The sequence below is a fragment of the Sinohyriopsis cumingii genome, chromosome 9, assembly GCF_028554795.1.
Source record: "Sinohyriopsis cumingii isolate HCF-2022 chromosome 9, ASM2855479v2, whole genome shotgun sequence".
Classification (NCBI taxonomy): domain Eukaryota; kingdom Metazoa; phylum Mollusca; class Bivalvia; order Unionida; family Unionidae; genus Sinohyriopsis; species Sinohyriopsis cumingii.
Genome location: NC_142969.1, coordinates 72321966 through 72333428, shown reverse-complemented (window position 1 = coordinate 72333428; position 11463 = coordinate 72321966). Strand labels below are relative to the sequence as shown.

At 38.2% G+C, this 11463-nt stretch overlaps 1 protein-coding gene across 1 annotated transcript in view; it reads right to left on the bottom strand.

Annotated features, from left to right (window-relative positions):
• The window catches only part of LOC149792013 (chitin synthase chs-2-like), a 94724-nt gene that overhangs the window by 42147 nt on the left and 41114 nt on the right, over positions 1-11463 (bottom strand). Inside the window, exons 4-6 of the mRNA XM_089969518.1 lie at positions 2947-3111; positions 2233-2375; positions 171-284 (exon numbers count right to left, since the gene is read on the bottom strand). Of these exons, the coding sequence (XP_089825644.1) occupies positions 171-284; positions 2233-2375; positions 2947-3111 (422 nt within the window). The remainder of the gene's footprint in view (positions 1-170; positions 285-2232; positions 2376-2946; positions 3112-11463) is intronic.

Here is an 11463-nt window from a genome sequence, read left to right as displayed (position 1 = left end):
GGACAAAACCTTCCGTTTGTAAATATATTTGTTAGAATATCCTATTTCACAAATATTTATTTTAAAATAAATATCACAGTGTTATGGTAATATAAACTTAAAAAAATGCTAGAATGATATCAAAATTTAAATGGCAAGAAAAATAGCAATGCCTTCTAGATCATACGTACATGTTGTTCATGGTTCGACGAAGAGCATAGGTCCATTGGCTTTGGTTGCTGCCTGTAGGCAAAACTCTGACGCCATGCTGCACTCGTCTTGACTGTCGATAATTGTAGACGGTCCTGGATAAAATGACAAACAACAGATACTGGTTTGCTATTCATATCAAATATCGTGACATAACTGCTAAGAATATATATATATATATATATATATATATATATATATATATATATATATATATATATATATATATATATATATGATATAATTTCATTAAGAGACATTTTGCTCGAGTGAGCTGCCGAATGACATAACACATGTCTTCCAAAGGCACTATGCAAGCTGGATTATTTAATAGCTGATATGTTTATATCAACGAAGGCAGAATAGCATGATTCAGCTCTTTATAAAGCAATCCTATATGCAATTACATTTGAGGTTTGATGTGGCTGGGGGTGGTACAAATTGTTAAATCGCTTGCTTTACTATTGTTGCCTTCTCCCATCTGTCCATGCTGGTTTGAGTGGTGGGCTCAGCCAATGTAGGCATGTGAGAAAGCTTGCCAGCAACATCACGTCATTTGGTGGTTCGTACCGGTTTTTCAGTTTCTTTCTCCACCAGGTATACTATACAGCATGTATAACCTAGAATTAGCACTTAATCGAAAACAATAACAACTTTCACCTTCCACTAATTTGCATTGTATCTATATGTTTTCCTTTTTGGATATTCAAAGTTATATTACGTTAGAACTTTATCCGCTTTTTATTTCTCTTTGTTAGGCATCTGAATAACAATGTTGAAGTGACTTACATGAAGCCCTGTATAGTGCATTAACACAGAGAAAGCCTTGAGATTTCCATTGAATTTAAAACCGGTGACATTAAACCCAAACTAGGTCACGACATACACAGAGGAGACATCTGAATAGTAATGTTTCAATTATTACCTTAAAAGGGTGAAAACGCATTTCTAATATTTGATGTTTATATTCTACAGCACCTAACGCTGATTACAATTTCGAGTTTTAGTACACTTGAAGTGAAATATCAGCCAAACCACCCTTTTGTCATAATGAAGTACATGTCCATATCTATTGTGAATAAATGTGTTCATATATTTCATTGCATGAGGAAAGGTATTGAGAAAACTGGGTAAAGTGATTTTGTAAGTCTTGCAACATTGAAAACTCTCCATCCCCTACCCCTTTAGACACACACACAAATATGCATGGATGACACATCATACAAATGTTTGACTAAGGATGATCTTTTTGTTGACGTGTATCTATCAATGAAGTTTAGAATACACAATTGCTGAGTTATTAGTTTGTTATGATTGAAACGGTCAGATCAGGATAAACCCAACAGATGATACACTTTTTTGAAGAACATTAAAATATCCTCATGCATATCTATGAAAAATATAAATCATTAATGATAATGCTAAAAATTTCCTAATGAAACTTAAAATATCAGGGAAATCATTTTCTAGCACAAGTTGAATTGTTCAATAAAGATGTAAATTTTTCATTTTAATTATGCGCAGAATAAATTCGAGAACTATTCACAATTAAACGTATTGCAATACACATTTTTGATGGTATGTGTTAATGACAACCTTATAATGATCTCAATAAAACACGAGAAAATTAATAAGTAATATCCACATTATCAATTATTCAGTTTTTCTGGTATGTTTTCAATGTTCTGTAAATAAAACACAATGTCAACAATACTGTTATCAAATAGAAAAACGAACAATCTGTGCTTTGTGTTCGTCCATATGCTGTTTACAACAAGAATACATGCCACAGACAATCATAGCAGCATAACGATCTCACCAAGGATGAGCACAGTTACTTCAGTAACTACCAAATTGGATGCAATGTGCACGATATCATTTCACCGGCCAAATATTAAATAAAAATGGATAAAGATGGAGTAGAATTGATTTAAAGATCGGAGTCAGAAATGTTAAGAGACAGTTTGATCAGAGTTTCTCCCCCTGATTATTTGAGGGTTTGTGTACTACGTCCATGATTGTATTGCCTAACTATATACTTACTCTGAGATCGTTCCTGTGGGACCTTTTTTAACCGTGAAAAGATCACTAATGAATTCATCTGAACTTTTCTTCATACACTCTTTCAGTTCTTTGTTTAGCAAATCTCGGTTCTTTTCGATGAACCCAGTAGCCGTGTACAGGACCTTAAAATGACAAAGAGAATATTTCATGTTAGTTTTACATACATCTAATATTGGTAGGTTATTTGAGGTTTGATCACCTTTCAGGTTTTAAAACAGTAAGAGGTTCAACCTTGGGTGTTCTCTCTGAATAATGAATAAGTACGCTAGATCTATTACAATTTAAGAAGGTAAAATGATAAAGGTCTAATTCTAATTACTCAGATTTTAAGATATTTTCACATATAGCCGTTAGATATTGTATAGAATGCACAAAACATAGCATATAAAGATAAAACAACTTCAAGAAAATGGAAAGTCTTGTCCACTAAAGTTTTAAAACCTTAGATATATTTTCACATCTGTTGAAAAGATAGCAGACTTTGTAAATCTTTATGGCTTGCACAGAATATTTATTCTTTAAATATATACTAAGATATGGGAGGTAGTGAAGAAAAGCATACACTTTTAAGAACAACCATAGTGAGCCAGATGTGTCTCAAGAACATATCGTCTGTTGACAATGTAAACATGTTTATTGATATCTCGAACACATAAAGGAGTTAAGAAAAACATATTAGCAGAGAAGAATTACCTGTCCAGCAAAGTGCCTGATTGTAAATTCTGGTTGATTCGATTTCGATTGTGTGTAGAACTCAGAGCGCCCACAGCTTGTATTCAATTGACTGACGAAAGACTCGTCTGTTCCATATTGAAGTCTTGACTGCTCATCCAGGGTGGAGAGAATATTGTTCGGCTGCTGAAAACGTTTCAATAGTATGTTAATAACACTGGACAACAAATTTTTACAAAAGTCATGTTACTGAAATAAAATTAGTCAATTCTTATCAATTTTTATGTGCTGAACACGAATATGACAGTCAAATTGCAAAATTGGCTCTAGTTTTTTTGTAATCTGCAAGAAATTAATGTTTACATAACGAAATGCATTCCAATAGTAAAAGGTCAACTGTAATAGCCTACCTATAAAAAATCAAGTCATTGACTACATCTTAGATTTCTTCGCCTGTCTCTTGTACAGCTGTTCGGGAGCATCTCTGAGGAGTGTCCAGCAGTAGTCAGCCAGCATTGTAGTGGACCATTTTCCCTGGTATCTTTGTTCCATTGTTGCGATATCTTGATGAAAACGTTCGCCGTGTTCATCACTAACAATACCACAGTTGCTAGGAAAGAAATCCAAATGGGAATGAAGGAAGTGAATCTTTAGAGACATATTGCAGCCAAGTTTCTTATACTTCATCAACATGTCTTCTACTAGTTCCTTATAGTTTTCTGCCCTAACATTTCCGAGGAAGTTTGTAGAAACTAGGCGAAAAGCATTCCATGCTTGTTTCGCGTCACCTTCCAGCAAGTTGTTGAACCGGTCATCTTTGAAAAGCTCTCGAATCTGAGGACCCACAAAAACTCCCTCTTTAATCTTTGCTTCGCTGAGTCGAGGGAATTTTTCATGCAGGTATCGGAATGCTGGCAAAGTCCGGTCAATGGCTTTCACGAAGTTCTTCATCAAACCTAGTTTGATGTGAAGGGGTGGTAGCAAGATTTTCTGAGCCTCAACCAGAGCTGGGTGTTGGATATTCTTCTCTCCAATGGCTACATTCTGCCTGTGAGTCCATTCCTTCCTCATGTAGTGCATTTCCCTTGCTCGGCTATCCCACTCGCATAAGAAACACATGTATTTTGTATATCCTTGCTGCAGTCCCATTAAAAGGGCAACTACCTTCAAATCACCACAGAGGTGCCAGCTGTACTTGTTATACTCAATGGAATTCAGTAGTTGCCTTAAGTTATCGTATGTCTCTTTCATGTGGACAGCATACGCTACTGGAATAGATGGAAGAATGTTTCCATTGTGCAAAAGCACAGCCTTGAGACTCAGTTTCGAAGAGTCCACAAATAGTCTCCATTCTTGTGAGTCATGAGTGATTTTTAAAGCATTCATGAGGCCCTCAATATCGGAACAGAATATCAGATTACTTTCCTTTCTGAAGAAAGGCTCCAATTGCTGGTGGCGCTTTCGATATGCAGTAATTGTGACATCTTCTTCTAGAAGATTCCATTGTTGGAGTCTTGATCCTAGCAATTCTGCCTTGTTCTTTGATAAGTCCAAATCACGAATCAGGTCATTTAGTTCTTCCTGTGTTATTCTGTGTGGGGTTGATGATGCACCACAGTGAAAATCTGGATCACTGCATGCTGATGGACCAGGAGAAGAACAGGTCGACTCACCTTTGTCTTCGTCAGATGAATCAAGAGAATATTCTGCTGGAGGTTCTGGAATAGGAAGTCCCTCACCATGTGGAACTGGTCTCAATGCAGACGGAATGTTTGGGTAGACTATTCTCGACTTCTTTCGCTTCGTTATTCCGCCGGAAAGAGGAGGAACCAAGCAGAAGTAACAGTCATTTAAGTGGTTGCTTGGCTCTCTCCACACCATTGGGACTGCAAACGGCATTGATGACCTTTTGCAATTCAACCACTGTGAAAGCTGTGTTGTACATGTAGCACAGCATATATGCGGAGCCCAAGGCTTGTCTTGGTCACCAACCTTGCATCCGAAGTAAAGATGATATGCCTTCTTCACTTGAGAATTGATACTTTTCTTCTGGTTGGCAAATGTCACTTCCCCACAAATATAGCAAAAATTGTCCGCGGTATTAACACACTTTCGAGGCATTACTGTTCTTTATTGTACGTAAATGGATAAAATAATAAGTTTTATGTAACAGTAGCTTGAACTGTCTCGCACAACGTCTAAAATATTTTAAATGCTGAACCTATCTGATTGGGCTTTATATAGTACACTGCTTACGTCAGCTTCAGCAGCCGCCTGGCATTAGTATAACAGGCCTACACATGTATAGTACACTGCTGACGTCAACTTACTTCAGCAGCCGCATGGCATTAGTATTGCATTGCATCAGAAAATGATGCAATCAACTGTGGATGATGTGAGCATGATGGTATTATGCAATGTTACATCATTATTCCGGATGTTGCTGCAGTCCTACTGGAGAAATTTACACAGTGAAACATAGAAAATGAGGTATATGAATATCTTCAAAACGAGAGCCAATACAAATTTTTCACGGTTATATTCGTGTTCGGCACACCAAAATACTACAGATTAGGGCCTTTTCAAGTCAGTAATGATTTCTCTGTTGACCAGTGTAATGAACTGGTCTGACAATTTTAAAACTCAGATAATTGCATCAGTGACTAACTAAATACTTCCAATAAACAACCACTGAATACACAGAGACTGTATTTGCCAAAGTTTGGCATTCACCTGCTAAATCTGAACTGAAAAAGCCCTAATTGATCAATACAGTCATCAGAACCTTAGAACACTTTATGTAAACTATCAATTAGTAAAACATGTGTCAATCTCCTAGCACTTCACAGTATAGTTTAAGAGCTAAATCATACATCCGCATTAAACATAATGATTTGCTCATAAGCTTTCAATATGAGGCTATTGAGAACAGTTACTAAATATTTTTAATCAAATTACCTCTAGCAGATAGGGAATGTAAGTGTGGGCCATTCAAGTGTAGGCCATATTTGTTACCTTAGAGCCTCCTATCCATGTTACCTCACTTGGAGCTAGCTTAGCAGCACTTGTATCCACATCTTACGGTGCGGGGACCAAAACCCTGTTAAGCAAATTAGTTATCAGCTAAGCTTGCTATCAATCTGCGTAATAAAAAGGTACATGGTTGACTATATAAACACCCAGAATGTATATGAAGATCTTGGCCTGAAGTTAGTTATTGTGTACATGGTGCTGGCATTCAAGCATGGGTGCTTCTGTACACAGATATACACATCAAGCTAAACGCTAAAAGGAAAACACCTTTTGAGGTCGGGATCTTTTAGGTTCTTAATAACAGCGTCTTCGGGTAAACATATAAGGAAGAAAAACAGACTAAAACTAGTGCACCCTATAGGTGAAGAGGAACGCCTGCGCTGTCTCATACATGCCTCAACCTTTCACTGGTGACACATATCTAATAGCATTGTGATGGCCATCCACTGACAAACCTAAAGCTCAACAAATCCATTTACAAAGGCAAGGATATACTGTAGCAATCCAAAGTCATGATGTACTGGTTTTCTTAGAACGAGATGAAACCACACTACGGTAGTAAGGCAAACCAGCTATGCACCAAAATGGATGGCATGATTATTTACATCTAAATGCCAGAAGTGTATGCCCACACAGCGAATTCTAGCTCTTGTAAAGCATGACTGGTTCCCCAAAGGTGCAGATATGCTGCAGAGATGCAAACAAAAGGTATTTAGAGAACTTTAAGGACGAGTGAACGAAACGCCGATTATACAGTTATAGGCCTGCATACCAACTTTAACAGATTCTTTGCGCTAGACGCTGTTACATCGTCCAAACCGGGCATAGTAAAAAAGGCAAAGTGTGACTCGTTGCCCATTGTAAAAATAGTGCTTAGGGAGGTCATTTTCAAAGAGATCCTTTATGGGCAACCCAAATTCACGTACAACATGACCACGCTCTTTAGCGATAGCAGGCAAGATGTAACTGTACGAGATAAATTCAAAAAGCCTATCAAAACTCAAGAACAAATAGATTTCTCAGGATGGGACAACTTTACTCGCTTCAGAAACCACAAAGCCTGCTAAGCACCTGCTCAAACAGAATGGGGAAATCTGTGTGTCAGGCGGATAAATAGGCAGTTCCTCCCGAAGAGACCCTCTCATTGGCGCCCTATGGTCCCCGTTCGCTAGTTGATAAATAAGCATTGGAGTATATCTTCCTTTCTTCACGAGAATAAATCAGTCTCTCGTCTAGTCTCCTCTTGCTCGCCTGGCGCCTAAAAGACTGCATCATGCTGGACGGTCATTGAGTCAATCATAGCATCGACTGCTTATCTGTCACCGACCATAAAGGGCGGCAGACTACTGCTCCGAGGCTCTTACAGAAATAACACAGGCTATTGCAAACATAGCACATACGGTGATCCAATTTCATTTTTAAGCAGCTCAACATTTAGAACACCTTAATGAACGCGATAAAGCTTACATAGAATACACCACCAACAGTAAATTAAATTTCATATGCTTATTATTCCGGTGATGGCCTATAAGAGTCAGAATGCTTTCGATGTTGTTCAGGGCTAGCATCATTTCAAGATATGAGACGTACTAGTAGCTAGCAGTGTCAATGTCACTGAAGGTCTGGTTAGAGCGTTTATCTACACTTGGGTGCTTTGTATATTAATCTAGTCTCATAGTTTGCATGGACTGTGATCAACCTCGGTGACCTGTAAATCCTCAAGCATGTAATAATGGCGTATTTTGTCTACATCCTCCTTTTTGAATCAGCATAACAAAATAGTTTAGTACTTGCAACGAAGAGCAAATTGACAATTGCTGCACCCTTCTCCATGCCCACGGTCAGCGACACAATGCATCCGTCTCATGCTCCGGCATTCAATTTCGTAGATGCAGAGATAGCACGTTGTGCACCTGCTAGGCAGTGAAATGTACCTTTGGGCTGTATTTGGTGTGGGTGAGGCAATATATTTATTTTGGGTCTTCTATTCCATGTCAAAAGGGGGAGTGAAGAAATAAAGGCATTGTCCGCGTCCTTAAAATCCAAGTAACCAGTGTCGATAAGGTGCATTCTTAGCAGACAATTGTCAAGGTCTTAGAAGTCCACAAGTAAGACAGCAATGGTGTATAACATTAAACATGTCACTTTTAAACAAGAGTGCAGCTGATGGTTATGGTGAAATCATATCTGGTTTACTGCACCAGCTCTTTATGCAGATCTTCGGTTGACACACAGGATGCAAATCACCGGTGATTAAATTTCTCTATGACATAAAACAATTATTTCATAAAGATAGGGCAACTCATTTTTCTTCCGCTAATACTACAGTAACTCCGGTTCCACAATCGGACACAATTTATGTAATAATCGGTGTTCCCATTCTTAGAACCTGAATTTCCAGCCTCATCTTCGATCTTTGCGGCAATATATGGCCTCATACACGATATGATCTTATGAACTTTATTTTACATGGACATGCTCTTTAAAAAATGGTTGGGCACTTTGGTTGGTTTAGTATTCTTCTTAGTGGATGTGAAAATGATAAAAGCAAATAGCCACCTCAGGCATATTTTTCATTAAGCATCTTGTTGTAGTGCACCGTAACAAACAATATATCTCCTTCATGAGAAAAACAACATCATCCTTGCTGAGTTTACATGGTTAGTTTTGTCCCCTGACGTGTTTCAAAAGACATGCTTGTCGAATATGTTCAGGTATCAGCCATAACTAAAGTCAAAAGCATCGTTTACGTACACTTACCCAACTAACATGGATTCTGTAAACTTTAGGCCAAATTCGGGAAACAATCTGAAACTTCCTGTCAGGTATCTTAAATCACAGCTATACTTCAGTTAATCCGAGGACTTATGTGCATTGCATCAAATGAGCAGTGATACTAATCAATGGTATCCTGAAAAGTCAGCCTAGAATGCTACTTCATATCATTCATCATTGCGTCATCAGCAAAGCTGATCCCACAAACTAATGCAGCGGCATGCCTGAGGAGCACGTTATTTATATAACACATAATCTGTACAGCCAGTCAGTTTAATATTAGCAGCCTAATCCAGCAATCCCCGCCAAACAGTTTGTATCACTATGACAGCACGTCGCTATGACACTCTAGCTTGCTTATCAGTGACCCAGCATCAATGAACACAACGCTTACTGATCCCTAACTGAAACTGTTTCGCTTGAGCAGACCATATCTATTTTCAAAACGTATGTTCTGTGACTGTTTTCCTAGAAGCCTGGTTGGTTCAACATTATGGACATAATTAAAACTGTGGGCATGGACGGAGTACGTGTGGGAATATATATGTAACTATTCCGAAAGGGCACTACGGTAATACAGACTGAAGAAAGAAATCCTAAAACATTCAAAATAATTATGTCTAATTATCAAGAACCACTTGTAAAGAGTTTACATAATTGCTAAGACAACATAATTGCTAAGACAGAGTTAGCTATAAGTAATTAGAGTGGCTGAGAGCGCCTTGTTGTCTCGCCTGCTATACCTAATTTTCTAATTCAGTTGCACAGAGTGTTAGTGCATGTGCCGTAATGTAAATTGCAGAGATGGCTCCCTCATTTTGCTTCATTGATAATAATGTTCTTGCAAACAAGCACCACTAAGAAATTCATGATCATACAATGAAGGCCAATACCGCGAAATTGTAAACATTAAGTCATATCCTCGAAAAACAAAAGTCTGCACATATTCTGCCGTACCATTTGAAGAGAAAAAGCTGCTCTAACCTGGGTAGCCCCTATTATTATAGAATACACGTTGCAACATCACAACGATGGTAGACGAATGTTCTTTTGTTTAAAACATATTAAGATTCAGGTAAATAAAGGGCAATAACAATAAACAATAACGAAATGGAGGACAAGAGTAATCATGCCCAATAAGAAACCACTAGTTTTAGAGCTACACCTAATTGCAAACTCAAAGGTAGCTTAGCATTTGTGGAAACTTAATGTCTGGCCCTTCTTCATGTATGATCCGTCTGTGGCTTTCCTTCTCTGAACAATCATTTAAATGACTCCTTTTGGTTAAAAATCTTTGCAAATAAGTACTTTATTGGCGTTCTGTTTATAAAAAGTACTAATGGGTTATACGGGTAGTTCATGCTGTCAAAACCATCTTTGCATGTTTCACGGCTGTTGGAAGTGCGGCTAGCATTGACGTGAAGACGACATATTAGATTTGTGATGGGTGGCGTTATCTTCCTACATGTATTGTCATTTCACCTTTAAGTTTGAGGACATTAGCTGCAGAAGGATGAACAGACTGACCATCTTTATATGCTGATGAAAACAAGCTGAAAGCTATCAAAACATTATTATGCTGCAACATCGACGAAATCAAATGCAAGGAATCATCGAGTGAGATGAATAAATCTCTAAATGAAAGATAACCAATTCTCTCCTGTGATAATAATTAGTCCATCCCAGTAGGGCGAGCATGGATATGGCACTATTCCCACCATTGCCGGTGTTCCATCTGGTTCAAGAACGCTTGGCGATTTGCGCCAGCATGTGCTGGCACCATGCCGGACCAAGTAAGCAATCGAAATTGCTGTGCCTAGCATGAATGCATATTTTGCTACCATGTCAATCATTGGCACACGTGTGTCAACAGGGCCGCAACTAGTGCCCATAGGCATTTATAAATATTTGTTGGTGCTCTCAGAACTTTGAATTCTAACTGCACGTGGCCATTAATGCTCTCTAGGTAAACCAAGAATGGTGCACGCCTCTCTCCACATAGTGCCGGTTATCAACCAGGTTCTTGACTAGGACAGTAGTATATTTAAAGTCACCTCCTTCAGCATGTGCTTTGTTGCTGGCCTCTAGACTTGTGTAGAGACTGCAGTTGGCTCAGCTACTTACCATCGCTAAAATAAAGCTTGCATTTCAATGACGAACATTTTTTTAAAATATCATTCTTCATCCTTTTATCTGCATAGTTCAGCTTTTGCACCATATGGTTTTCGCATCATATGCAAATATGGTGCTTTGTTTTGACACCCTTAGCTCTCAGCGTTGTACTGGAAACAATACACGAGTATGCGCAGCCTGTCTCATATTTTTGTTTAACCAACCGACAGGCAGGCAAAATTATTTTTCAGTTCTTCTTATTGGCATCTGGTTGTATGCAGCATAACCTATAATAAGATAGTATGCCACACGTTTATATTAGAGTCTGGGATGAATATGCTATAGTGATTTGCTTGAATGTAGCTAGGAACAAGCAACAGGTATGAGGCAAAATGCCGTAATATTTATTACGAGTCTGCCTTAAACAGACCAACATAGGTCTGCCTTAAAAACGTTCCCACATGCCAGGAAAAGACTATACGAAAGGTGTATTAAAGCATTCTACTCATTTTATGACCAGTGTGCAGGACGAAGCTTAAGAGCAAATGTGTGATATCGGAAAGTTACCAAGGATTAAGTTCTTACTCTGGGAATACAAGTGATTAGCTGGATTTTGTA